At 44.5% G+C, this 26810-nt stretch overlaps 1 protein-coding gene across 1 annotated transcript; it reads right to left on the reverse strand.

The window, feature by feature from the left end:
• Positions 1-3312: 3312 nt before the first annotated feature.
• LOC117185092 (uncharacterized) lies at positions 3313-4004 on the reverse strand. The gene is made up of 3 exons (XM_033384891.1): positions 3724-4004; positions 3505-3664; positions 3313-3440 (listed from the first exon to the last, which is right to left on the reverse strand). The coding sequence occupies exons 1-3, from the start codon at positions 3994-3996 to the stop codon at positions 3313-3315; spliced, it is 561 nt and encodes a 186-aa protein (XP_033240782.1). The 5' UTR covers positions 3997-4004.
• Positions 4005-26810: the final 22806 nt, after the last annotated feature.

Below are 26810 nucleotides of genomic sequence, written 5' to 3' on the forward strand. Positions count from 1 at the left end.
CAAGACTAAAATTTGGGAGTAAGTTCATGGTAGCGTAACCTTAGCCTCATCGTGAGCATCATCCTAAACTTGTGCACTGCCAAATAATAACCATAATCGGGGGATAAGGCGTAACCAAATGGTGGCCGAGATAGCGGGGATGGTAATTGTCATAACAGCCAGAAATCTCGACCGTGTCAGCCCCGACAGAGCATTTTTCCTTTAAGTTTGTCTCTAATTGCGCACAACTGAAATTGTTCGCCGCCTCAGCTAATTGAAATTTTCGCATTTGTTTGCATGAAAGTATGTACCGGTATCAACGACCGCGTCTCGACTCCTACTACATAAACTTTAGATTTTAGAATCCCGTGACTCTACAGGGAGCTAACTCCGAAAGCAACAATCTGCCTATTCCGAGCATAACCGAAATTAAATGGCACAATCATACATAGGGCGTACCCGAAAGTACTAGGGGCTTTCGTCGGTGTGTTCCAAAACTATCGCGGGCGTGAGGGCTTGAGATGGAAGTCGAACCCCACGATTCTGTACCCACCCTTCCATGATTTCCAGTTGTGCGCAGCTTCTGGAAATCCCTCTAATTCTCACCCTACCCCATTACGTCACCATGTCACTAGGAAATTAGAAGTCTACTCCATATTCATGGCTGACAACATTCAATATATTTCTCTGTACTTAATACTAGACATGTTGCTCTATAATCAAAAAACGAGCGAACACGAGTTTCACTACCGAAAATAACACAAGTCTTTAATTACAACCAGTAGGCAAATCAAGGATACAAAAAATTAATGGAATGGAAAAAAGAGGCTTAATCACTAAAGGAGAAAGAGAAAAGTTTTAGATATATATGTATATAGAGGTATGTACATATATATAAACGATAGGGTATATGAATATAGTATATGAGAAAAATGAAAAAATTTATCAAAAGCAGCGACCCCCCGCGACCAGCGATCCGCAATGTTGAGCCCAAAACGAAATTTAATTAAAAATTATAACAAAATTGTATTTTGTTTGTTTGAGGCGATTTAAATTTTATTTATTTTTTGTTTGTTTAGTGTATTTGTCGGCTACGCTTCAATGCATTACAAAAATGCATGGAATGCGAGCAATGCAAGCTTAAAGCAGAATTGGCAACGACGAGAACGAAAAGCTTCGAGCGTGGGGAACGCAAGCGTTGCGCTCTCTTATCAGCAGCGGCTGGCCGCTGCGCATGCCTTTTAGATTTTTACGAATTCGGGCGCATAGGAGAACAGGGAAATTGGGTCATTTACAGCTTCAATACAGTGGTCCCTCGCTGAAAGCCGCCTTTCGTTGTGGAGCTGTGGAAACAATGTTAATGGGTGCCCTGGTCGGATGGGGATTGGTAAATGGGGGGAGGGCGATCTCTATGATTAAGTTTTTCTTTCTCCAACCAGCACAATAAATTCAGTTTTGCGAACTTTCATTTTCACGGCTATCGAGGTATGACTGTGACGCAGAGTTAATGAAAGTTACATAGGCATATAAGGGCTCTGAAGGAACCAAAGAAAATGACAATTAAAGCTACACTATGCTACAAAATCTGGGTCCGGATCCGTAGCGGCTTCTTTTAGGCCGTCGCAGAAAGCGAGCTAGCGGCGCATACGGGGAGGGGGGTAACCTCTATGCCCTCTATGCGCGTACGTGCGGGATGGCGCAAGGGTTATGGCCGGTGGAGGTTATGTAGCCGGGCAGGTGGACTTTCCAACGATTTCCAGATGAGAAATAAATCTCGGCCCCACACCAAGGTCGACTCCCGTCAAGGGTGGGAGTTTGGTGTGGGGGGGCAGAACTTTGTGAGAGCTGGGTGGGCTACCGATCGTGAATGTTTTGTTGATGCAGATTGCCCATGATATGAGAAACCGGAAGTCATTCACTGGCTATGTATGCATGTTGGCAGGAGGAGCGGTTTCTTGGGAGTCAAGAAAGCAATCGACGGTTGCGCTCAGTTCCACGGAAGCTGGTAGCATTATCATCTGCAACAAAAGAGGCGATATACTTTCGCAGCCTACTGAATTGAACTATTGACTTGAAGCTGATGTCCCAGGAGTCAGCTATTCAGATGTACAGTGACAACATTGGAGCACAGAAGCTTGGTAGAAAGCCCATGTTTCATGCACGTACAAAACTCATCGACGTCAAGGTACATTATATTCGAGAGGTTCTCAAGAGAGGTGAAGTCGACATTACGTATCAACCAACCTATGGGATGATAGCAGATGTCATCACAAAGAACTTAGCCAAGGGTAAGCACCATAAGTTTGTATTCGCATTCGGCTTAAAAGATAATTTATAAGTTGCTGACATGTTATCGAATTTTAGTTAAGTATTTTTAAACTTTCAAGTTAGTAAACATGCGTTGTGTTGAGGAGGAGTGTTCAAAGTGACCGCCACGATAGTTAGTTATCGATCCCTAACAGCACTGCGCATGTGCCCTGCTGCATATCGATGTTCTTCTTCCGTCCTCAGTCTCTTGCGTATATTACTCGAAAACATAATGTATAATTCTGTATACTAATCTTCTGCTGCATAACAAATAAAATAGCTTTCGCAGTATTGTTATTGTATTTACAAAAAATGGGTACCGTAATAAAATATAAAATTACGGGTTTTTTCGATATTAAGAAGGTTGATTTTAGTCATATGTATAAGAAAAAACCAAATATTAAAGTAACGTAAATTTTGATGACTTTTTTGCATAAATAAAATTTCTCTTTTAATTTAAAAAATAATCATTAATATATATGTATTTTTCTCTGAAAAGGTAACACTGCAAGCTTTATTCTACCATTACAAATTTTTATTTTTTTTAGTTTGATGCACTTTATTCGCGTTTGAAGTTGAGAAAAAAAGCCCGAATATTAGAGTTATCCACTCTAACTCATTTTTAGTTGCAATCACTGTCACCCCTCCCCCTTTCTCATTTTCGTTGTCTAAAATACATAGTTGGGTCATTGCCCAGGGGACCAAAACTTGTAGTCGAGCCAAGCCTTTTGCAATATCGTTTGCGAGCCTTTTGCAATATCGTTTGCGAGCCCTTTATGATATAGCTTTGGAATATCGTTTGCGAGCCTTTTGCAATATCGTTTGCGAGCCCTTTATGATATAGCCTTTTGCAATATCGTTTGCGAGCCTTTTGCAATATCGTTTGCGAGTCCCTTTATGATATCTTTTGCGAGCCGAAAGCAATATGAAAAGGGACGCACAATTTTTTTTGTTTTTTATAATTTTTAATTTTATTTTAATTAATTTTAATTTTTAATTTTGGTGGTACATAAAAAGACTATAAAATTATATTAGTGAATTAAATTTAATTTGTTTTTTCTCCTTCGACACTCTGTCCTGGTCGTGCTGGAAAAATTTTTGCGGGATTCGGTCGAAATCGGCGTCTTCTAACGAAAATCTTTCCTTAAATCCCGCTGTAAACAAATAATCATGTTTATTATATTACAATATACATATTAATTTGAAAATAATACTTACTACGGATGGCTAGAGTAATCCGCAAGCCCCTAATGCACTTTTTCTCCTCTGTGCCCCGCCAAGAGCACTGTCGTGCGACCTCGTCGGACACAATTGAACGCCAAGAACTCCGAATCCATTTGTCGAATGCTTTCTCGCCCGACATCATTAACTCTGCGATCTGTACAGAATTATTTTTGAATATATTTTTAGCTCGTGAGTTTCACGCAAAACACTTACCACATTTTTGAAGAAACTTTCTTCCTGCAAGTTATGCTCGAAATGATCCAATTCATCTATGGTTGTGAGCGGTTGGCAAGGCAGAACTACTTTGGGTTTGCGGATCTCACCACAAACCTTCGCCTTAATGGAGCCAATTTCGGAACGAAGAGCCACCATTTCCGCTGTGTTTCGGTCCAGTTTATTAATCATGATGTCCATTTTTTTGTCCAGGTTATTTATTCCGTCGAGTTTATTAAGCATAAGGTCCATTTTTTTGTCCAGGTTATTCATTTTTTCTATGATAGCTGTAATTAGAAATAATTTTTGAACATTTATTTGGTCAATATGAAGAAATTTGGTTGATTCGAAATTCTGAGCTAAAACATTTGAAAAATCATTACATGGCTCTGGAAAACTAAAGTCTGCTGAAAGAAAGAAAAAAATATATACACAGAATGTGTAGATTGTTGTCTTTTTGGGGTCTTATACTGCTCCCAAACACAAATTTTGTGCACTATACTATACTATTAAATAAATAATAATTTACTTACCGATTTTTCCTTTTTTTCACTATTTTTATGATTTAATTCCCCGTTTACGTCCTTCTGCTGCGGTTTGTAATCACAAAATAACACAAAACGATCCGTCGCTTGTCACCATTGCTGTTTTTATAGCCGATACTCAAAATGGGGTATTGGGGTATATTAGACTTGTGGTGAAAATGGATGTGTGTAACGTCCAGAAGGAATCGTTTCCGACCCCATAAAGTATATATATTCTTGATCAGCATCAATAGCCGAGTCTATTGAGCCATGTCTGTCTGTCCGTCCGTCCGTCTGTCCGTCTGTCCGTCTGTCCGTCCCCTTCAGCGCCTAATGCTCAAAGAGCTAAAGCAACGATGTTTTGGATCCAGACTTCTGTGATATGTCACTGCTACAAAAATATTTCAAAACTTTGCCCCGCCCACTTCCGCCCCCACAAAGGGCGAAAATCTGTGGCATCCACAATTTTCAAGATACGATAAAACCAAAAACGCAGAATCGTAGAGAATGACCATATCTTTTAGACTGCAGAATCTGAATTGGATCGTATTATTATTATAGCCAGCATCAAGAAAACAATTTCATTTTTTCTCGCCCTGTCTCTCTCTAACACACACGTAGCATAGGCGGCTTTGCTTAGAGTAAAACATTAGCGCCTAGATCTCAGAGACTATAAAAGCTAGAACAACCAAATTTGGTATCCACACTCCTAATATATCGGACCGAGACGAGTTTGTTTCAAAATTTCGCCACACCAACTTCCGCCCCCGCAAAGGATGCAAATCTGTGGATATTCACAAATCTCAGGGACTATTAAGGCTAGAGTAACCAAATTTAGTATCCGCACTCCTGTTAGATCTCACTATAAAACGGATATCTCAAAATTTCGCCACACCCCCTTCCCCCCCACAAAGGACGAAAATCTGTTGCATCCACAATATTGCAGATTCGAGAAAACTAAAAACGCAGAATCATAGATAACGACCATATCTATCAAATTGCTGAATCTGGATCAGATCAGATCATTTTTATAGCCAAAAGGAACAAATCAATTTGAAGTGGCTACGCAGCGCCCGACGTCACGCTCAGACTGATTTTCTGTCTGTCTCTCGCACGCACTCTTTGTCGTGTCGCTTAATATTAGCGTCGTTTGCCGCAGGAGAGCCATACTGACTTAGTATCGGGTATAACTGTAGAGTTGCGGTGTCCGCAGCAACTCACAACGTTTCCCCTCGTTGTTCTTCATCATTCTTTTTTGTTCAGCGTTCTTTTTTGTTCACCGTTCGTTTTCGTTCGTTTTTGTTCCTCATGTTCGCTATGTTTGAGCTGGTATGGCAGCTCTTTTTGCTTTGCTCATTTCGTTTTGTTCGCTTTTTTTGAGCTGGTATGGCAACTCTTTTTCACATTTTGTTGTGGCGGACTCTGGCAAAAAAGTTGAAAAGGAAAAAACTGCTTTGAAATGTCGCTGTTCGGGCCAGCCGCTGAAGAATAACCGTAGGTTAGGTTAGGTTGAGGCGGCTGCCGGGCTCGCTCGGAGCCCGTCACACTTAGGCCGGTTTCGGCCCGTTGTGATACCGCATAGGATCATTTCCTTCCGGCGTTGTGAGACTTCCTGTCAGCAATTATCCCATCCAGATGCTCTCACAAAGTTCGCTATCCTCCTGGGACATAGTTTGGACATCTCTGAAATGTCGTGTAGAAAGGCTGAGCCCAGGTGCTGTAGCCTTCTTCTGCTGAGAGCTGGGCAGGAGCAGAACAGATGTTCCACTGTCTCCTCCTCTTCCTCGTCTCTACAGCTGCGACAAAAATCGTTATGTGGGGCCCCCAGCCTGTTAGCGTGGGTGCCTATTAGCCAGTGTCCCGTGAGGGAACGTGTGACTACGCTGCACCTTTTCCTGCTTAACTTGAGGAGCTCGGAGGTGCGCTTCATGTCCATGGTCGGCCATGTTTGCCGAGTTGTGCGACATCGTGGCACTGTTTGCCACATATCGTTTTTTAGTCGCTTGTATTTCTCCCTTATAATGAGCTTACAGGTGGCCATTGGCATACAGATATCCTCCTTGTCTTGGAGAAGAGGGATTGTAGTGCCAGATCTGGCCAGCTCGTCCGCTATACAGTTGCCCTCGATGTTCCGGTGGCCCGGGACCCAAATCAGGCTAATAGCAAATTGCTGAGCCATCTCGTGCAGAGATTTGCGGCAGTCTGCCACGGTGGCCGAGTTCGAGGAAATCGCGCTTAGCGATTTGATCGCAGCCTGGCTGTCGCTATAAATGTTTAGCTTGGTTGCCGTGACGGCAGCCGCTTGTAGGCAGTCTAGTGCCTCCCTGATTGCTATGACTTCCGCTTGAAAGACACTGCAATGATCTGGGAGTCTGAAGGAATGCCTTATGTTTAGCTGTTCAGAGTAGATTCCCCCTCCGACTCTGTCGTCCAGCTTTGATCCATCTGTGAAGATGTTTATGGCCCCATCTGGGCCTGGGAGTCCCTCGAGCCATTCGTCTCTATGAGGGATGATTGTGTCGAAGGGAGTGTCTGTATACTCTCTTGGAACTTGGTAGTCTGTTTTTGAGGGGACGGTACTGCTATTTAATATGGCTGTAACAGTGACCGTAACAGTGACTGAAAATAACCGTAACTTTAACATTATTATTGTATGAGCAGAGAGAGCCGCCTATGTTGTAAAACGTTGACTTTCTGCAGAGCTGCTGCGCTCTCCCGCTAAAGGGGCTCTCTGCCGCCGCCACTTCGGCAATCACTTTGATCTAACGCCGTCGTCTATAGTTTAGTTCTATGCTAACCCCTCTGCGCATTGGTTGCATATCGATCTCGCATACATTTTATCTGGTAATAGCAAGCACTCGGCTTCCGCTAAGCCACCAAGATTAAATACGAATTATAAAGTTTAACCCAAAATCTCTTTTCATTTTTGATACACATAGGTGCCAAAAAAGCTTGGCATCTCAAACATTGGTGACCCCCCAACGTGATATAAAAACATTGCTTAATCGCGTTCCGTTAAAACACTTATTAATTATACAATATTTCGTTGTTGGGTATTTTAACTACCAAAAAATACATTTGGGTGCACGTTAAAAAACAGTTTAAAGTGCAAATTCAGTGAGAGTGCGGATGGAATATTTATAGACAAATTCCGGTACTTTAAGCGTCGAATCTCTCATTCTCTGCGCAGCTGCAGCCGCGGTTCTTGACTTTTCGTGTCTTCCATTCTCGCTCTCGCATCTATACATCGTCGCTTAAGCATTTTCCGTTACTGTGTCGAATTGCACAACGGTTAACATGGACAACGATCCGAATACAAGCGCGGGCGGAAATATTGTGATGGCTGATTCCAGACTTACGCTTATACAGCGTAAAAGTCAGTCATTATATGATCGATTGCACAGGCTTGGCGAATCCTTCGCGGAGAATAAAATCGAAAGTTGACCGCCGCGGAAGTCGAGGTGCGCCTTGATATGTTGGCAGAAATTCGAGAGGAATTCAATAAGGCACATAATGTATTGGAGGCTCTCCATCAGAGAGTAAGCTGCGCGAAATCTTCGATACTCTTTTCATATCGTTGAAAGCTGAGTTGCTGGCTGCTGTTGAAGTAAGCCAGTCACACGCCGCTGCCAATTCTACGACTCTGCCAAGCCATTCCGGACATAGTACCATCATCATGGCTCACAAGCAGCGACTTCCTGAGCTGAAGTTGCCTAAGTTTTCTGGTGGATACGTCGAGCGCTTGGATTTTATGGCAATGTTCAAATCGGTGATTGAAGCGGATGCGGATCTCAGTGACATCGAGAAATTCCAGCACCTTCGCTCTTGCCTCGCTGATGCTTTGGATTCGGCTCGATCTTTGGAGCTCTCCAGTGCAAATTATAAAGTGCGGCTCTGGATATACTTAATAAACGCTTTAATAACAAAAGACTTGTTTTCCAGGCACACATCAAGAAGATTCTTGGGCTAAAGAGGGTAGACTCGCCTTCTGCTAAAAGGCTTCGGGAGTTTTCGGATGCAGTCAATTCACACATGCGAGCGTTGCAGACATTGGGAACTCCTGAGGAGATTTCAGGATTCATGGTCATCAACATGCTGCTGCAGAAGTTGGATTCGAAGACGCAAACCAAATGGGAGGAGCACACATCGTCGGAGGCTATACCTACCGCAGAGGAATTCTTCGAATTCTTGCAGCAACTCTGCCAGAAAATGGAGCGGTTGGAATATGCTACAGCGACACACGCTAGTAGCGATCAGGTGGGAAAAAACCATTCCTATACGCAGGTTAAGAAAACGTTTGTAGCTTCCAACTCTTCCGCCGACCCGTCTGTATGCGTCTTCTGCCACTCAGCGGGCCATGGAATATACTCGTGCAAGATATTCGGAAATCTCTCACCGTTGCTGCGCCACAAGGAAGTGAAGAAGCTTTCCCTATGCTTCAATTGCCTAAAACCGGGGCACCGGACCCGCGCATGCAATAGTGGAAAATGTCGAGTATACGGCGGTAGGCATCATAGTTTGTTGCACTTCGATAGTATACAGCCCACAACACAAGGCTGCCCAGGTATTACTTCTCCCGATCTGGCCGTTCAACCGGACACTCTTTCCGTTGCTCAAAATTCTGCTAGCAGCTCGTCTCTACCTTCGTCTACCTTCATCTTCGTCTTCACTCTGATGTCGTGCTTCTGGCTACAGCCGTGGTTCTCGTGAAGAATCGGTCTGGCGTTTTAGTTCCTTGTCGTGCCATCTTAGATTCAGGATCGCAGCTGCTTCTCGTCACGTCCAGGTTCGCCCAGCAGCTTCAGCTGAGGAGCACTCAATCGTCTGCACTTGTGTCTGGGCTGGGCGATACCAGCGTTTCTACTGAGGGATCCACCATAAGCATTTGTATGCATTCTCGCACCTCTGCTTAAACAACTACGCTTAGGGCTCGCGCACACTGTAGCTGAAAGCGGAGCTGAAATCAAAGCTGAAAGCTCAGCTGATCTGAGAGCTTTTCTCAGGCAGAATCAGTTTACAGGTGCGTACATTGTCGGCTGATCTGATTGCTGAAAGCTGAAAGCCATAGACTCTCTCTCTCTTTAAACGTTACCAAAATGTTGTCGTCGCGCGTAAGTAAATTGTTGCTGTACGAAAATGTGCAAATGAAAAAACTATTAAATGAAAGGAAAATACGCAGAGAGATTTGGGTGCACGAAATTTTTCGGAATCGCCCGGTACTTGGGGAATTTCACCATATGTATGAGCAGCTTCGAAGGTTCCCAATAAAATTTGCCGAATACGCAAGAATGCAGGTGGAGACCTTTGACTATATTTTAAATAAAATTGAATCGCGAATTCAAAAGCAGCAGACATTCCTTCGAGAACCAATTGGACCCAAAGAAAGACTAGGGAAACATCTGCACCGGTGTCTATGAGCCCCTTGACTTGCACGTCGTTAATTTTAAGAGACTTCAGGCGTTTTTCCTCGTATGCAACGTTTACGGCAGCAGCACTCGGGCAATCCTTAGACATGTGTCCAGTCTGATTGCAGCGGAAACACTTTAATGCAGCTCGGCAATCCTTGCGTAGATGCTCCAGGGATCCACAATTGTAGCAGTGTTGCTTCCTTTCATATTTAGTAAAATTGGACTTCTTTCCGAACGGCTGTGAGTCTTTTTGTTTCGGGGCAAAACCCCCATCAACCGCGAGCGTTCTTTCGTAGATTTCGTACTTCTCTCGCAGCTGCTTGTATGAGCTGCATCCATACAAGGTGTACTTATAATCCGTTTTTAACTTCAGTCCGTCGACAATGTATCGAATCACCGACTCCGTGTCTGTTGTCCCACGTGCAGCAATCCGTTTCATCTGTAGTATATATTCGTGAAAACTTTCGCCGGCAATCTTCACTCGCATAGACAATTGATTGTGAATTTGCGCACTGCATAAACGCTCACACTCAAACTCCTGTAGAAGTTGATGACGCAATTGGCCGTACTCATACACTGCTGTGGACTCGAGAAAAAGAGCGGCTGTACCTGTCATTTTTGCTCGGGCTTGCACGTATTTTTGTTTGTCATTTAGTCCGTATGCTTCAGCGTTTAGCTCGAAGTTAATAAACCACTGCTGTACCGACATATTTTCTCCGTTGAATTCCGGAATAATTTTGGCAAAATTTTCCACTACCAGCTTTGCATCATTTTTCTTGTCTATTTCATCTGCAATTATTTTTATCGAGAGCAGTTGAACCAGCTGTTGGAGCGTCTGTGTGTTTTCTTCTAGGAGTGTTGACCTCATCGCTTCCTCGTTCGCGCTTTGCTGGCGATTGATCCTGTTTTCTTCTGATCCACTTGGGTCTTCGTTTTTCTGCATATTCCCGGCTGGTGGTCCACTTGTATTTTCCATTATAATTCTACTGCGCAATACTCTTGTGGGCAGCCGGCTCGAAACAACCCCTTTTTCTCGGTTCTTCTTTTCATCCACTCGCTGTCTCGCTTCCTCTGCTTGCGGCTTCTGAGAGTCAAATGCGCAGTTTTTTTGCACCGAATTTTTTCTTTTCCGTCTCGCTTCGTCTGCTGCCGGCTTCTGAGACATGAGACACACAATTTTTGATTTTTTCCACTTTACACAGGCAGTACGCGACCGGTTGAGCCCCCAAATGTAAGATATTATTTAGAGTATTGTTTATTCGTATTATTATCGCGGTGGCCTGGTATGTGTGCTTACAAAAGTTCTTAATGTTACGGCTTATTTCTGCTGATTTTCTGCTGCTGCTTGAGTCGCGTCCGTATGCTGCTGTTCTCTCCTTTTCACTGCTTCGCTCTGTTCCTCTTCTTCTCTGTCTGCTGTTACTACTGCTGTTGCTACTGCTGTTGCTGCTGCTGTTACTGCTCATCAGCTGTTCCTCTGCTGCTGTTATTACTGCTGTTGCTGCTCCCCGCTGCCCCTTCAATAGGCCAGCTGGCCCACTCCTTCTTACATGTATATGTGTATGTATGCAATTAGATGTATGTATGTGTAATTAGACTATGTATGAAGGTATAATGTGGTATGAAAAGTGTGTAAGGTGTGTAACATAAAAATAATAACAACGAGGGGGAACGTTGTGAGTTGCTGCGGACACCGCAACTCTACGGTTATACCCGATACTAAGTCAGTATGGCTCTCCTCCGGCAGACGCCGCTAATATTTAACGACACGACAAAGAGTGCGTGCGAGAGAGACAGAAAATCAGTCTGAGCGTGACGTCGGGCGCTGCGTAGCCACTGCAAATTGATTTGTTCCTTTTGGCTATAAAAATGATCTGATCTGATCCAGAATCAGCAATCTGATAGATATGGTCGTTATCTATGATTCTGCGTTTTTAGTTTTCTCAAATCTGAAATATTGTGGATGCAACAGATTTTCGTCCTTTGTGTGGGCGGAAGGGGGTGGGGCGAAATTTTGAGATACACGTTTTATAGTGAGATCCAAGAGGAGTGCGGATTCCAAATTTGGTTACTCTAGCGTTAATAGTCTCTGAGATTTGTGAATATCCCCAGATTTGCATCCTTTGCGGGGGCGGAAGGGGGTGTGGCGAAATTTTGAAACAAACTCGTCTCGGTCTGATATATTAGGAGTGTGGATACCAAATTTGGTTGCTCTAGCTTTTATAGTCTCTGAGATCTAGGCGCTAATGTTTTACTCTAAGCAAAGCCGCCTATGCTACGTGTGTGTTAGAGAGAGACAGGGCGAGAAAAAATGAAATTGTTTTCTTGATGCTGGCTATAATAATAATACGATCCAATTCAGATTCTGCAGTCTAAAAGATATGGTCATTCTCTACGATTCTGCGTTTTTGGTTTTATCGTATCTTGAAAATTGTGGATGCTACAGATTTTCGCCCTTTGTGGGGGCGGAAGTGGGCGGGGCAAAGTTTTGAAATATTTTTGTAGCAGTGACATATCACAGAAGTCTGGATCCAAAACATCGTTGCTCTAGCTCTTATAGTCTTTGAGCATTAGGCGCTGAAGGGGACGGACAGACGGACAGACGGACAGACGGACAGACGGACGGACGGACAGACGGACAGACAGACATGGCTCAATCGACTCGGCTATTGATGCTGATCAAGAATATATATACTTTATGGGGTCGGAAACGATTCCTTCTGGACGTTACACACATCCACTTTTACCACAAATCTAATATACCCCAATACTCATTTTGAGTATCGGGTATAAAAATAAATAATAAACGAGGGGGAACGTTGTGAGTTGCTGCGGACACCGCAACTCTACGGTTATACCCGATACTAAGTCAGTATGGCTCTCCTCCGGCAGATGGCGCTAATATTAAACGACACGACAAAGAGTGCGTGCGAGAGAGACAGAAAATCAGTCTGAGCGTGACGTAACGCGCTGCGTAGCCACTGCAAATTGATTTGTTTCCTTTCGCTATAAAAATGATCTGATCTGATCCAGATTCAGCAATCTGATAGATATGGTCGCTATCTATGATTCTGCGTTTCTAGTTTTCTCGAATCTGCAATATTGTGGATGCAACAGATTTTCGTCCTTTGTGGGGGCGGAAAGGGGTGTGGCGAAATTTTGAGATATAAGTTTTATAGTGAGATCTAACAGAAGTGCGGATACCAAATTTGGTTACTCTAGCTTTAATAGTCTCTGAGATTTGTGAATATCCCCAGATTTGCATCCTTTGCGGGGGCGGAAGGGGGTGTGGCGAAATTTTGAAACAAACTCGTCTCGGTCCGATATATTAGGAGTGTGGATACCAAATTTGGTTGCTCTAGCTTTTATAGTCTCTGAGATCTAGGCGCTAATGTTTTACTCTAAGCAAAGCCGCCTATGCTACGTGTGTGTTAGAGAGAGACAGGGCGAGAAAAAATGAAATTGTTTTCTTGATGCTGGCTATAATAGTAATACGATCCAATTCAGATTCTGCAGTCTAAAAGATATGGTCATTCTCTACGATTCTGCGTTTTTGGTTTTCTTGTATCTTTAAAATTGTGGATGCCACAGATTTTCGCCCTTTGTGGGGGCGGAGGTGGGCGGGGCAAAGTTTTGAAATATTTTTGTAGCAGTGACATATCACAGAAGTCTGGATCCAAAACATCGTTGCTCTAGCTCTTATAGTCTTTGAGCATTAGGCGCTGAAGGGGACGGACAGACGGACAGACGGACAGACGGACGGACGGACAGACGGACAGACGGACAGACAGACATGGCTCAATCGACTCGGCTATTGATGCTGATCAAGAATATATATACTTTATGGGGTCGGAAACGATTCCTTCTGGACGTTACACACATCCACTTTTACCACAAATCTAATATACCCCAATACTCATTTTGAGTATCGGGTATAAAAATAATAAGAAATAAAGAAATGACTAACAAAATATATAAATTATGAAAATAAATAAAATTAATTTTCTTCCAAATATTTGAGGACGACATTTTGAATGTCTGTCCTCATCCGTATTTTTTGGCTTGCTGACAGGGAGCTCGGCAGCAAAGGTATTAAACTTTTGAAAAATAATAAATCGTCCAAGTCTTTGTTATTTGTATTATTTTCAATGTCCATTTCCAAGAGTTTTAATTTTTTATGTTCGATTTCTATTAGTTCGCTGTCCATGTCTTTTTGTCGTTTGTTATATCGTTTGGACGGTCCTGGCTTTTCGATGTCATCTTTTGTCAAGGCAATATCAGTGTCGTACAGTTCCGCACTATATGGCATTGATGCGTCGTCCATTAGTTCGATGTATGTGCCTTCTATATTTTCGTCGGTTTCTCCACCGAAATCATCCCCCAAAAAGTGCATTAAATTAAAATATTTAAATTTGGAAACGTGAGGCTCTGCTGCTGCTGCTCCTGATGCGAGTTTTGGCACATTTCGCTGGGCCTTGCGGTATTCGTCTTTTAAATACTTAAACTTTTTTTTGCACTGCTCCGCTGAAAATAAAAATATGAAATGTTTCAGATATTTGTCGACTGGTATTTCGATGAGAGCACTTGCATTCAGCTTTCGAATAGCGGAAAGCACTTTGCGGAAAATAATTCCAGAAACATGCTCAGCGGTTTGGGAAGAATTAAATTCGACTCACATGATCCCACCAGACTGTACAGAGTACAAAAAAATCGCGCATGACTTTTACGAAAAGTCAAGTTTTCCCAATTGCATTGGGGCTATTGATGGCAAACATTGCCGAATAAAATGCCCAAAAAATTCTGGCTCGGATTATTTTAATTATAAAAAATTTTTCTCAATTGTTCTTCAAGGCGTTGCCGATTCTAACTGTAAATTTATTTTTATTGAGTTGGGGTTTAAAGGTAGCCAAAGTGATGGAGGAATATTTGCTGAATCAAGATTACAGCAGGCCATCATTCGAAATGAATTGGACATTCCTTCTGAAGAAGTATTGCCAAATTCAGATATAAAAGCTCCCTTTGTTTTTATTGGAGATGAAGCATATCCGTTAACTAAATATCTAATGAGGCCCTACCCAAGACGTTCATTAACTGAACCACGATCTGTTTTTAATGAAAGACTTTCCTCTGCCCGGCGTTGTGTCGAATGCGCATTTGGCATTTTAACAGAAAAGTGGCGCTTGATGAAAAGAGAAATAGATGTCACTCCAAAAACGGCCATTATTTTAATAAAAGCAATGTGCCTTCTACACAATATAATAATTGATGTTGAAAACATTTGCGATTATTTTTATACTTTTGAGGGCGAGAATTCAACTTACAACTCAAACAAAGCCCTTTCCAAAAACAATAATAGGTCAAAAAATGAAGCTAAAGAGATTAGGGAATCATTATTGTCATTTTTCCTAAATAAAACATAAATCTCATGTTATTATTATTATTTTGTATCATTTTTATTATTATTATTAATCACACTTCTATTTCACACTATTATTGTAAGCTTTACTTTACAAAAATGTATCATATATATCATATATAATATCATACGTAAATAAAAAGAACTCAAATACATTTTGCCCCACTGTCTATTTTTCTTCTTTCTATTTTTCTATTTTTCTTCTTGCTCATCTTTTTCTCTCCTCAATTAGACGTTTGCATGCATATGTACATACATATACATACATATGTATGAAAAATGTACTGAAAAATAAGCTTTCAGCTCCGCTTTCAGCAACAGTGTGCGCGAGCCCTTACTGCTCTCATCGCCCCCACGATTACCGATTCTCAGCCAAGTATGACAGTAAATGTATCCGATTGGCGTATTCCATCTAACATTCAGCTCGCTGATCCTGCATTTTTCAATCCTCAACGGGTTGATCTTCTCATTGGTGCGAGCGTCTTTTATGATCTCCTCTGCGTAGGGCAAATCAAACTCACCGATGGACTGCCTCTTCTGCAGAAGACCCGGCTTGGGTGGATCGTATCTGGCGGTGGACAGAAGGTATCAAGCTCGGCGCTTTTGGCCACGCATAATCGTCCAGATTCCATAGCTGAGATTGAAGCAAGGTTGGATAAAACCTTTCATATGTTTTGGGAAGTCGAGAATTGTGTGGAGACGTAGAAGAAGACGATTGTGAAGCACATTTCGTAAGCCACCTTTCACGGTTGCCATCCGGAGAATATGCAGTTCGTCTGCCGCTAAATAACAATACTGATCGTTTAGGAGAATCTTATGCTCAGGCTTATCGACGGTTCATCAGTCTGGAGCGAAAACTGGAGCGTAATACTACACTCAAGGAGCGGTATTCCGCCTTTATGAGGGAGTATATTGATTTGCATCATATGCACCAAGTCAACCCTGATTCCCGTAGCCTCTGAAAATATTTCTTGCCTCATCACTGTGTCCTAAAGGAGGACAGTACGACGACAAAACTCCGTGTCGTTTTCGATGGATCCGCAGCTACATCAACTGGATATTCTCTAAATGATGTGATGATGACAGGCCCTGTTATTCAGCTTGCATTGTTTAACACATTGATTCGCTTTCGAACATATCCAGTCGCTCTCACTAGGGACATTTGTAAAATGTACCGCTGCGTACGAGTGTCTCCACCCGACAATTTGTATCAGTGCATCTGATGGCATCTATGGCGAGATTCCATCGAGTCCGAGGTTCAAGTCTACACATTAGACACCGTCACATACGTCGCATCATTTTTAGCGGTCCGCGCAATGCTCCAGCTGGCCGTCGACGAGGGTGAGTCCTACCCTCTTGGCTCAGCTGCTCTGCGGCAGGAGTTTTACGTGGATGGCCTTATTTCGGGCGGTAATTCGGTCGCACAGGTCATGGACAAGATGCACCAAACATCAGCTTTACTGTCCCGTGGTAATTTTAGACTTAGGAAATGGTGCTCCAGTCACCAGGAAGTACTTGAGGAAACCCCTGAAGATGACATAGAGAAGTTCCTAAAGTTTAATGATGGAAGCGACATAGCCAAAACTCTCGGCTTAGCTTTTTGCCGTGTCCGCACTGGACACAAACTCAAAGCCATCAAAGCGGTCGGTTTTATCTACGATTGCGCGGTTCTACGACCCTCTTGGATTGATAAATCCAGTCATTGTCAGGTGCAAAATCTTCCTTCAGCAGCTTTGGAGAGAAAATTTGGATTGGGATGAAAGCCTACCCTCAGCGTTGCATTCAACTTGGATGGACTTGAGAAATAGTTTGGCAAGCATTTCTCGGATCTCATTTCCTCGCTTGGTTCTTCGTTCTAGTGTGGCTACAGAAGTTCACGGATTCCGTGATGCCAGCTTAGAAGCATATGGCGCTTGCGTGTATATCGTGTCCAGGGAAGCCCAGGCTTCGAGCCACGTTTTGTGCTCAAAGTGGTATCGATTCCTAAGCTGGAATTAAGTGGAGCCCATTTGCTTGCGAAAATCATGCAGAATGTAAAGGACATGGGAATCTTTACAGGTCGGTTCTATTGCTGGTCGGATTCGTCAACAGCATTATCTTGGATTTGGGACGAGCCAGCTAAATTTCAAGTTTTCGTGGAAAATCGAGTGGCCTCAATTCAGGAGTTGACGGCAGCCATGGAATGGCGCTATGTTCCCACATCTTTAATTCCTGCTGATATTCTCTCGAGAGGCTCGCTTCCCAACCATCTTATCCAGTCAGAGCTATGGTTTCACGGCCCATCCTTTTTGCTAGGCTCCAAGGATAAGTGGCCTGTATCTCCATCTAACAACATAGCAACTTTGGAGCTTCGCAAGAGAGTATTGCTAATCACGTCTCCACATGCCGATCTCACGTCCGGATGCAAATTTGCGAATTCATTCTTTCGCATGCAGCGCACATTCGCCTACATGCATAAATTTATACATCGTCTTAGGCATCCAGGACTCACCGTTTCTGGTATTCGGCAAGGAACGCATCTTCTAATTCGACACATTCAGCTGGCAAATTTGTGGATGGACATAAAGGAGATTCGGCGCAATGGTCAAGTCATTAAATCCAGTTCTATTAGTTCGCTCAACCCGTTCATCGATTATTCAGGACTACTTAGAGTTGGAGGTCGTCTTGGCAACTCATCGCTAGGATTTGACGCTTAGCACCCGCTCATTCTGCCAAAAGGACATTCCATTACCTTTGCGCTGATAAGATATTATCACGAAAGAAACCTCCATGCCGGACCTCGCGCCCTGCTATCCAAAATTCGGCTGGCATATTGGCCCATTGGAGGTATTAAAGCAGTGTCAAGGGTCGTCAGAAAGTGTGTGAGATGCTTCAGGACTAGGCCGCGCATGGTTGATCACATCATGGGAGACCTACCTAAGGAACGTTTGGAAGGATCTCGAGGTTTTGAAGTCACTGGAGTAGATTACTGTGGACCTTTTTTCTACCGATCAGAAATCCGCACGAGGCCTCCGATCAAGTGCTACATTAGCGTATTCATCTGCCTCACTTCTAACGCTATACACATGGAGCTCGTTAAGGATTTGACACCGCATCGTTTCTATGTGCACTAAAGCGTTTTACTTCCACTCGAGGAATGCCAAGTCAAATTTGGTCGGACAATGCGACAAACTTTATTGGGGCCAAGAACGAGCTTCTGGAGCTAAAGAAGCTTTGTCTGAGCGAACCGCATATGAAGGAGGTCCATGAATCCTGCTTGGCTGACTCGATCGACTGGCGTTTCATCCCACCTCGCTCTCCGCATTTTGGCGGGTTGTGGGAAGCGGCCGTGAAGACCGCAAAATATCACCTGTACCTCTCAGTTGGACCATCTGTGCTTAGCTTCGACGAGCTGCGCACTCTGATCTGTCAGATCACTGCAATTGTTAACTCTCGCCCTTTGCTCTCGCTTTGAGAAAATCCTGATGATTTACACGTTTTGACTCCTGCTCATCTGCTTCTAGGCGGTCCCCATGAGCAAATCCTCGAGCCTGACCCAACGAAGCTGAACTACAATCGCCTGGATGGCTGGCAGCGGGTCACCCAACTAAAACAAATATTTTGGAGCCGTTGGCGCGAAGAGTATCTAACTCTTTTGCAAGAGCGCGCGAAGTGGCGTACCCCCGCGCAAAACATCTGCAAGAACGACCTCGTTCTGGTGAAGGACGAAAATCTTCCTCCAATGCGTTGGCCACTGGCTAGAGTGGTCGATGTCGTTTTAGGCAAGGACGGAGTGTGTCGCGTCGCTGACCTGAAGACATCCTCAGGAAACATCAGGAGGGCCGTCACTCACTGTTTGCTGCCCCTTAAGGAATCTGTTGAGAGACTAGCTCCCAACGGGGGGAGTATGTTCGGGCCAGCCGCTGAAGAATAATCGTAACTTTAACATTATTATTGTATGAGCAGAGAGAGCCGCCTATGTTGTAAAACGTTGACTTTCTGCAGAGCTCTCTGCCGCCGCCACTTCGGCAATCACTTTGATCTATCGCCGTCGTCTATAGTTTAGTTCTATGCTAACCCCTCTGCGCATTGGTTGCATATCGATCTCGCATAAATTTTATCTGGCAATAGCAAGCAATCGGCTTCCGCTAAACCACCAAGATTAAATACGAATTATAAAGTTTAACCCAAAATCTCTTTTCATTTTTGAAACACATATGTAGGTGCCAAAAAAGCTTGGCATCTCAAACAGTCGCTTAAACGTACATTTAGTGATTTATGGAATCACTTCGATGCTATAGATGACAGAAAGGCAAAGTGCAAGTACTGCAAGTCGGATTTGAGTATGGCCGGAGGTTCATAGAGCAATTTGACACGGCATTTGAAGTTGAAACACCCAGCTTCTCTCGATACAATTGAACGACAAGGAAGTACTGAAGCCAGTTATTCTGCCACCCCAACATCGCAGCAAAAATAGCTGCATTTGTTCAGAAGCCACCGACAACGCGTAAAAGTAAGCAATTAGACAAACAGCTAGTGCGAATGATTTCCAAAGGTCATCATGCTCTCCGGATCGTGGAGGAGCCGGATTTTAAGAAGCTGATAGAGGACGTTTCAAATTGCCCTGGATATAAGTTGCCTACACGTAAAACGCTGTCTAATGTGCTACTTCCAAATATACACAGTGAGTTAATTGCCAATGTGATAGAGAAGATTACATCTGCATCTGGAGTTTGTCTCACAACTGATGGATGGACATCGCTCACCCATGAGAGTTATATAGCTGTAACCGCACACTGCATAGACAAGACGAATATGGAACTATCTTCGCATATGCTAGTTTGTGAAGCGTTCGGTAAGAGGCACACAAGCCTCAATCTTTGCTCTTTTCTTCAGAGTGTTGCAGCTGATTGGAAAATTAAAGATAAAATTACTCTAATTGCATCAGTCAATGCTGCCAATATCGTATCAGCGATAAAATTGGGAAATTGGCGCCATATTCCATGCTTTTCCCACACTTTAAACATCATTGTACAAAAAGCACTGGGACCAATTGACAGTGTAAGGGTCAAAGCAAAGGCAATTGTAAAATTTTTCAATCGCAGCTCATCCGGATTCAAGAAGCTCAAAGAAATTAATAGCCAATTAATTCTTCCCGACCTTAAGCTGAGTGCCACAAGATGTGCCTACACGTTGGAACTCAACATACAAAATGTTTCAGCGCTTGTCTATTTTAAAAGATGGAGTTATGGTGGTCATTTCCCTTCTACGCCCTATGTACTGGCCCATGCAGAATGGGAAATTATTGATGGTGTATTGCCAGTGCTGAAGCCATTTTCTGAAATAACAACTGAAATTTCAGCAGAGAATAATGTCACCTAATCAAAGGTTACTATAATGGCCACATTGCTGCAGCAATCCATAGCCAAAGCTATTTCAAAAGATGATTTTCTACGGGCAGTCGTAAAAAACTCAGAGAGCAGTTGACCGTACGTTTTGGGGATTTGGAAAGTAATATTTTGTATGCTGAGAGCACCATACTAGGCCCAAGATTTAAAAAACGCGGTTTTAGGTCCGATGAATGCTATGAAAAAACAAAAAAGAACGAACAAAAAGGACAATGAACAAAATAGAACGATGAACAAAAAAGAACGAACGATGAACAAAAAGGAACGATGAACAAAAATAAATGATTAAGATGAACAGAATGGAACGAACTAAAAGAACGACTTAGTTCACTGCATAAAAATGAACGAACCAACCCAACACTATTATGTTGGCCCAACTCGTGCTCGACTTCCGAAGTTAGCACTGCCTCAGTTCAGCGGTTTATTTGAGACCCTGGTTCATAATGACGTAAGCATTCCAATCATCGAAAAGTTCAACCATTTAAGTCACCAAGAGCAACTATGAGAAAGCCATGGCTAGCTTAAAACGGGTCTACGATAAAGATTGTCTGATCTTCAAAAATCACATTGCTGCCCTATTTAGCCTTCCCAAAATGACCCAGCAATCAGCATCGCTCTTAAGACCTAATAGATAATGTCTCATTCATACATATATGCTTCGTTATTGCCGATAGGCGATGATAAAAAAAAATCTCGAATGCGATGATTATTCATGTCGCCTTGAGCAGAGTCGATCCGGTGACCAAACAGAATTGGAAGGAAAACCACTCGATTATGAGAAGCTTCCACTATGGGCTGACTGTGAAAAGTTGCTTAATCGCAGACAACAGCATTTTTCCGCCGAAGATTCGGGAAAACCAAAGCAGGAGCAGAAAGCCAAGCAAGCCTCATCATCGGAGTCCATTCGCGTGTTTTACTGCGAATGCCAAAAACCAACTTCAATTCGAAAGACCATTTGTTGACAGATTGCAATCCATTTGGTTGACTAGCAGTAATGCAAAGGTTCAAACTCGGAAGTTTCTGAATTTCTTGCGTAGAGGAGTTAAAGACAATTAAGTCTGTTTGCGGCTTAGGTTTTTCGAACCGCTGGGTTTGAGTTGACTAAGTGGCTCACGAACTTACTCACGGACTCAGAGTCAACTAAGGCATAAGGAATATCGTGGCTGCCACACGAAGACATTTTTAAGTTCAAAATTGACACGTCAACATGGGTATCCGAGCGACAAAGCGGAACATATAAGCTGTTTGAACCCCTTGGCCTGTTAAGTGTCTTAGTAATTAAGGGAACGATTGTACTGCAGGCGTAATAAGCTAGATTGGGATGAGTCAATTCCAATGAACTTGGAAACAGCATGGAACCTAATAAAAGACTCCTTGGGTCAGTTGGAGAAGATTACCATACCTCGATTTGTGCATACTGATCCCATGTCACCGATTCAAGTACATGCCTTTGCCGACGCATCCATGAGAGCTTATGGAGCCTGCGTCTATATCCGTAGAAAGACTGCAGAAGGTTTCGAGGTCTCGTTGTTGACTGTAAAGTCGAAAGTAGCGCCGATCAAGACGAAAACGTTGCCAAAGCTCGAGTTATGTGTCGCTCACCTTCTCCCACATCTCTGTCCAAGACTCAAATCGCTGCTCCAGGTTCCAATCGAAATAATTACATATATACTCGTCAGATTCGGAAGTAACGCTTCATTGGACCCGATCCCACGCTTCGTCGTCGTCAACGTTCGTTGCGAACCGAGTAGCGGAGATTCAAGATTGGTTACTTGATGCTACGTGACCTCATCGCTTCCTCGTTTGCGTTTTTTTTTGGCGATTGATCCTGTCTGTCCCTGATCCACTTGGCCCTTCGTCTTGGTTCATATTCCCGGTTGTTGGTCCACTTTTGTTTTTCTCCATTATAATTCTGCTGCGCAATATTCTTCTTTTCACTCAATTGCTGCCTCGTTTCTTCTGCTGGCGGCTTCTGAGGGTCTAATGCACCGAATTCTTCGTTTTTTGGTTCCCTCTCGCTTTCTCTGCTGGCGGCTTATGAGACATGCGACTCACAATTTTTGTTTTTGTTTTTAAATCCCGATACTCAAAATGAGTATAGCGGTGTATTAGATTTGTGGGGAAAATGGATGTGTATAACGTCCAGAAGGAAGCGTTTCCGACCCCATAAAGTAAATACATATATTCTTGATCAGCATCAATAGCCATTGGACAGACAGACTGTCCGTCCCTATGAGCGCCTAGTGCTCAGAGACTATAAGAGCTATAGCAACCAAATTTGGTATCCACACTCCTCGGATATGGAACCTGGACAAGTGTATTTCGAAAATTCGCCCCACCCCATTCCGCCCCCGCAAAGGACGAAAATGTGTGGCATCCCCAGATCTCAGAGCCTATTAAGACTACAGCAACAAAATTTGGTATCCACACTCCTGTTATATCTTACTGTTACATGTGTATTTCAAAATTTCGCCCCCACAAAATACGAAAAATTGTGGCATCCACAATATTGAAGATACGAGGAAACTAAAAACGCACAATCATAGAGAATTACCATATCTACCAGATTGCTGAATCTGGATCAGATCGAAATATTATAGCCAAAAGGAACAAATCAACTTGCAGTGGCTACGCAGCGCCCGACGAGACGTTCAGACACGTTTTCTGTCTGTACGCACTGTGTGCGTGCACACTGTCGCTCAATGTAGCCATACAGACTTTGTATCGGGTATAAATGTAGAGTTGCGGTCGCCGCAGCACCTCACAACGTTCCCCCTCGTTCACTTTACACAGGCATCACGCGACTGGTTAAGCCCCCAAATGTAAGATATTATTTAGAGTATCGTTTATTCGTATTATTATCGCGGTGGCCTGGTATGTGTGGTTACAAAAGTTCCTAAGGTTACGGCTTATTTCTGCTGATTTCCTGCTGCTGCTTGAGTCGCGTCCGTATGCTGCTGTTCTCTCTTTCGACTGCCTTGCTCGGTTCCTCTTCTTCTCTGCTGTTGCTGATTATCAGCTGTTCATCTGCTGCTGTTATTAGTGCTGCTGTTCTGCGCTTCATCTGCTATTGATCCGCCGTTACTGCTGTTAGCCACTGCTCCCTCAATTAACAAGCTTGCCCACTCCTCCTTACATATACATATGTCGGAGATTACAAAAATTTTTAGTATTTTGTTATAGAATAATTAATTGATATACAATAAATATTAGTTGCAAGGATAGCTGTCTCGATATATCTGGTTAACATTCATTGCTGCTGACAGCATAGTCTGAGCGAGAGATAGAGCGTCTCAGATGAGCTTGTTGCATGTGCTGTTGTAGAGTTCAGTTGTTGATCAGTAGATATTAAGATACAATAGATACAAAAGAGTGCCGACGAGGAGTAGAGCCGGAGAGTGGAATGCGTTCAAGGGTCATCAGACGCACGGCAACACGTCACAGAGCAAGGAACGAGCAGCGGTGACATGTTTTAGGTATGGCAACTCTGGACATATTGTGTCTGTATGTACAAAGGGTACCCCAGCGTCGAGTAAGAGCAGCACATACGAGAACATTCATTGCTGCTGACAGCATAGTCTGAGCGAGAGATAGAGCGTCTCAGATGAGCTTGTTGCATGTGCTGTTGTAGAGTTCAGTTGTTGATCAGTAGATATTAAGATACAATAGATACAAAAGAGTGCCGACGAGGAGTAGAGCCGGAGAGTGGAATGCGTTCAAGGGTCATCAGACGCACGGCAACACGTCACAGAGCAAGGAACGAGCAGCGGTGACATGTTTTAGGTATGGCAACTCTGGACATATTGTGTCTGTATGTACAAAGGGTACCCCAGCGTCGAGTAAGAGCAGCACATACGAGAACATTCATTGCTGCTGACAGCATAGTCTGAGCGAGAGATAGAGCGTCTCAGATGAGCTTGTTGCATGTGCTGTTGTAGAGTTCAGTTGTTGATCAGTAGATATTAAGATACAATAGATACAAAAGAGTGCCGACGAGGAGTAGAGCCGGAGAGTGGAATGCGTTCAAGGGTCATCAGACGCACGGCAACACGTCACAGAGCAAGGAACGAGCAGCGGTGACATGTTTTAGGTATGGCAACTCTGGACATATTGTGTCTGTATGTACAAAGGGTACCCCAGCGTCGAGTAAGAGCAGCACATACGAGAAGCGGATTCGCTTCTAGCTCTTGCTTAAGCCGGTTGTGTTTTTTCTTGCTCCTGCATTCTCCGCCCTTGTCCTCCGTTTTGATATATCATCGAATCTCTTTAATGTCATTATACTTTGTGTTAATCACCAGTGTTTCCTTTGTAAACAAGTTTTTATATAAATATGTACATTATTCACAATGTAGCGCATTGGACTCATGCAGGCAATTTGTTATTGTTTTTTACCCAGTATGGGCCGTCAGCCATCGGGTGCTACAGGGGGACAAACGGATGACGGGTCGGCTCGCACAACTGTGAACTCGGAACTGAGGCGCAGCCGCTCCGGTTAGTAATAGCCGGTGAGGCCTGCGTCCCACACCACCCAGAACACAGACGGTTGCGAGCGAACCGTCACCCGCCGTAACTGTACACACCGGTGGAAGTGCGACTACACTCTCCCCGTGAGGTCGGCTGGAAACAGGTCCTGGCACGGTCATGTCTCTGCCAGGATGCTGGCGAATGGTAGTCGGGCGGAGAGAAGAAAACTCTCAGTGAAATTATCCCAATCCAAGGTGACACTGTTATATGCCGAGGGATGCATGGCCGGGGGGGTGCCCGGTCACTAATATGCGCACTCTGGATACCTGCCGACCTCCAGTTTAAATTAGGCTTCCCGGGGCAAGCGGGCTATGCCTCGGGTGACCATCCCCTTCCCGCCTACTCGTGGGAACTACTATGCCAAATAATAAATATATAAAAACAAACAAAGCCGCAAAGGAGCTCGGTACTCCTCTTAAAGTACCGGAGGGACAAGCCAATCCCTCTGCACCAGCGCCTGGGAAACCGGGTCCAAAGAAGACGGGGAAGGAGACTGAGTCGGTCCACCGTCTTCAGGCAGCGGCCGCAGCGAGGGGGGGCCCGAAAAGCCAATCGGGTCCTTCCAAGTCGGGTTGCTCCAAGGGCGAACCGGAGACCGGGGTGGCTGCCAAGCAGAGCGTAATCGCGGCTGGTAAGCGCACCGGGACCGAGGAACCCATGGGGGCCTCGGCGAGCAGCGTCTCTGCACCACGGGGAGCAAAGCCGTCGTACCAGGACAGGAGACGAGCGGCTTTCATCCTGTCCAACGAGGACCCAAACTTTAGGGCGTCGGCACAAGGAAAGGAGCAGAGGCTGTGGGCCTCCTCAATCCTGCCACTCTTCCAGCCAGCCAAAGCCGGAAAGGGCGCAGCCAAGGCCCCCAACAAGCGGCAACGCTCAGCGGAGTACCCCGCTAACCAGCCAGGCCAAGCCCAGCAAGCCAAGCGGGTGAAGACCCACCTCACGAACCGGTCGTTCCCTGATCGGTGTCCTGGACAGGGGCGCCAAGGACGGCAATGTCCCTCGCGATAAGAGGCACCTGGTGGAGAACGAGCTCCAGGACCGGTTCCTACTGGAACTGGAGGAGAACGGCGGACCACCACCAAAGGGTGAGGACGCAGGGTGGCATCAAGGCAAGGTGAAAGCCATCGCCTGCCAAGACGCTCGCTCTGCGGCCCTCTACATGAAGGCGGTGGCTGCTCTGAAAGAGCTCTACCCAGGGGCGAAACTGGACGCCGTGAGATGGGAGGATGTTACCAGCCGCCCGAGAGCCAGAGCATGGGTATCGGCCAAACCTGCAGAACCTGAGAAAATCCTCAGGCTTCTGCAGGTCTGCAACCCCCACCTTCCCACAGCCGATTGGAAGGTGGCCAAGGTAGAGGACATCCAGGGGCAGAGGCGCCAGATTATCCTCGTCCTAAATGAGGAGTCGATAGAGCCCCTCGCCAAAACGGACGGTGTGGTCGACTACGGATATAAAAAGGTCACCATTACCACCTAGAAGTCGGATCGCAAGGGCAGGCAAGCGGAGGTCGAGCCAGACCCGGAGCTGCCGAAGATCCCGAAAGAGGGGGCCTCGTGCGAGGAAAACAAACCGGCGTCGGATGCGGCGTCCATGATGTCGGACGACATCTTGGATGATTACGCGTTCGATGACAGCGACCTAGCCAGGGGTCTCAGCCACATCGTTGTCGGGGAGGAGCCGGAGTCCCCCGACAGCGATCTAGAAACTAAAATGGTGGAGGTGAGCCTCAGGAATTTCATTGACGCTCCTGCAGATAAACCTCCACCATTGTAAGGCAGCATGTGCTGCTCTACTGCTCCACCTGCCCAAGGGTGGTGCCGACAT

The sequence above is a fragment of the Drosophila pseudoobscura genome, chromosome X (assembly GCF_009870125.1).
Source record: "Drosophila pseudoobscura strain MV-25-SWS-2005 chromosome X, UCI_Dpse_MV25, whole genome shotgun sequence".
Classification (NCBI taxonomy): Eukaryota; Metazoa; Arthropoda; class Insecta; order Diptera; family Drosophilidae; genus Drosophila; species Drosophila pseudoobscura.

Bases quoted from the DNA above. Each gene is read 5' to 3' on its own strand.
- LOC117185092 (XM_033384891.1), bottom strand. From the start codon at position 3,996: ATGAATAACCTGGACAAAAAAATGGACCTTATGCTTAATAAACTCGAC. The intron at 3,665-3,723 runs GTAAGTGTTTTG...AATTCTGTACAG, and splicing joins AAAGTTTCTTCAAAAATGTG to ATCGCAGAGTTAATGATGTC. The intron at 3,441-3,504 runs GTAAGTATTATT...ATTTGTTTACAG, and splicing joins GATTACTCTAGCCATCCGTA to CGGGATTTAAGGAAAGATTT.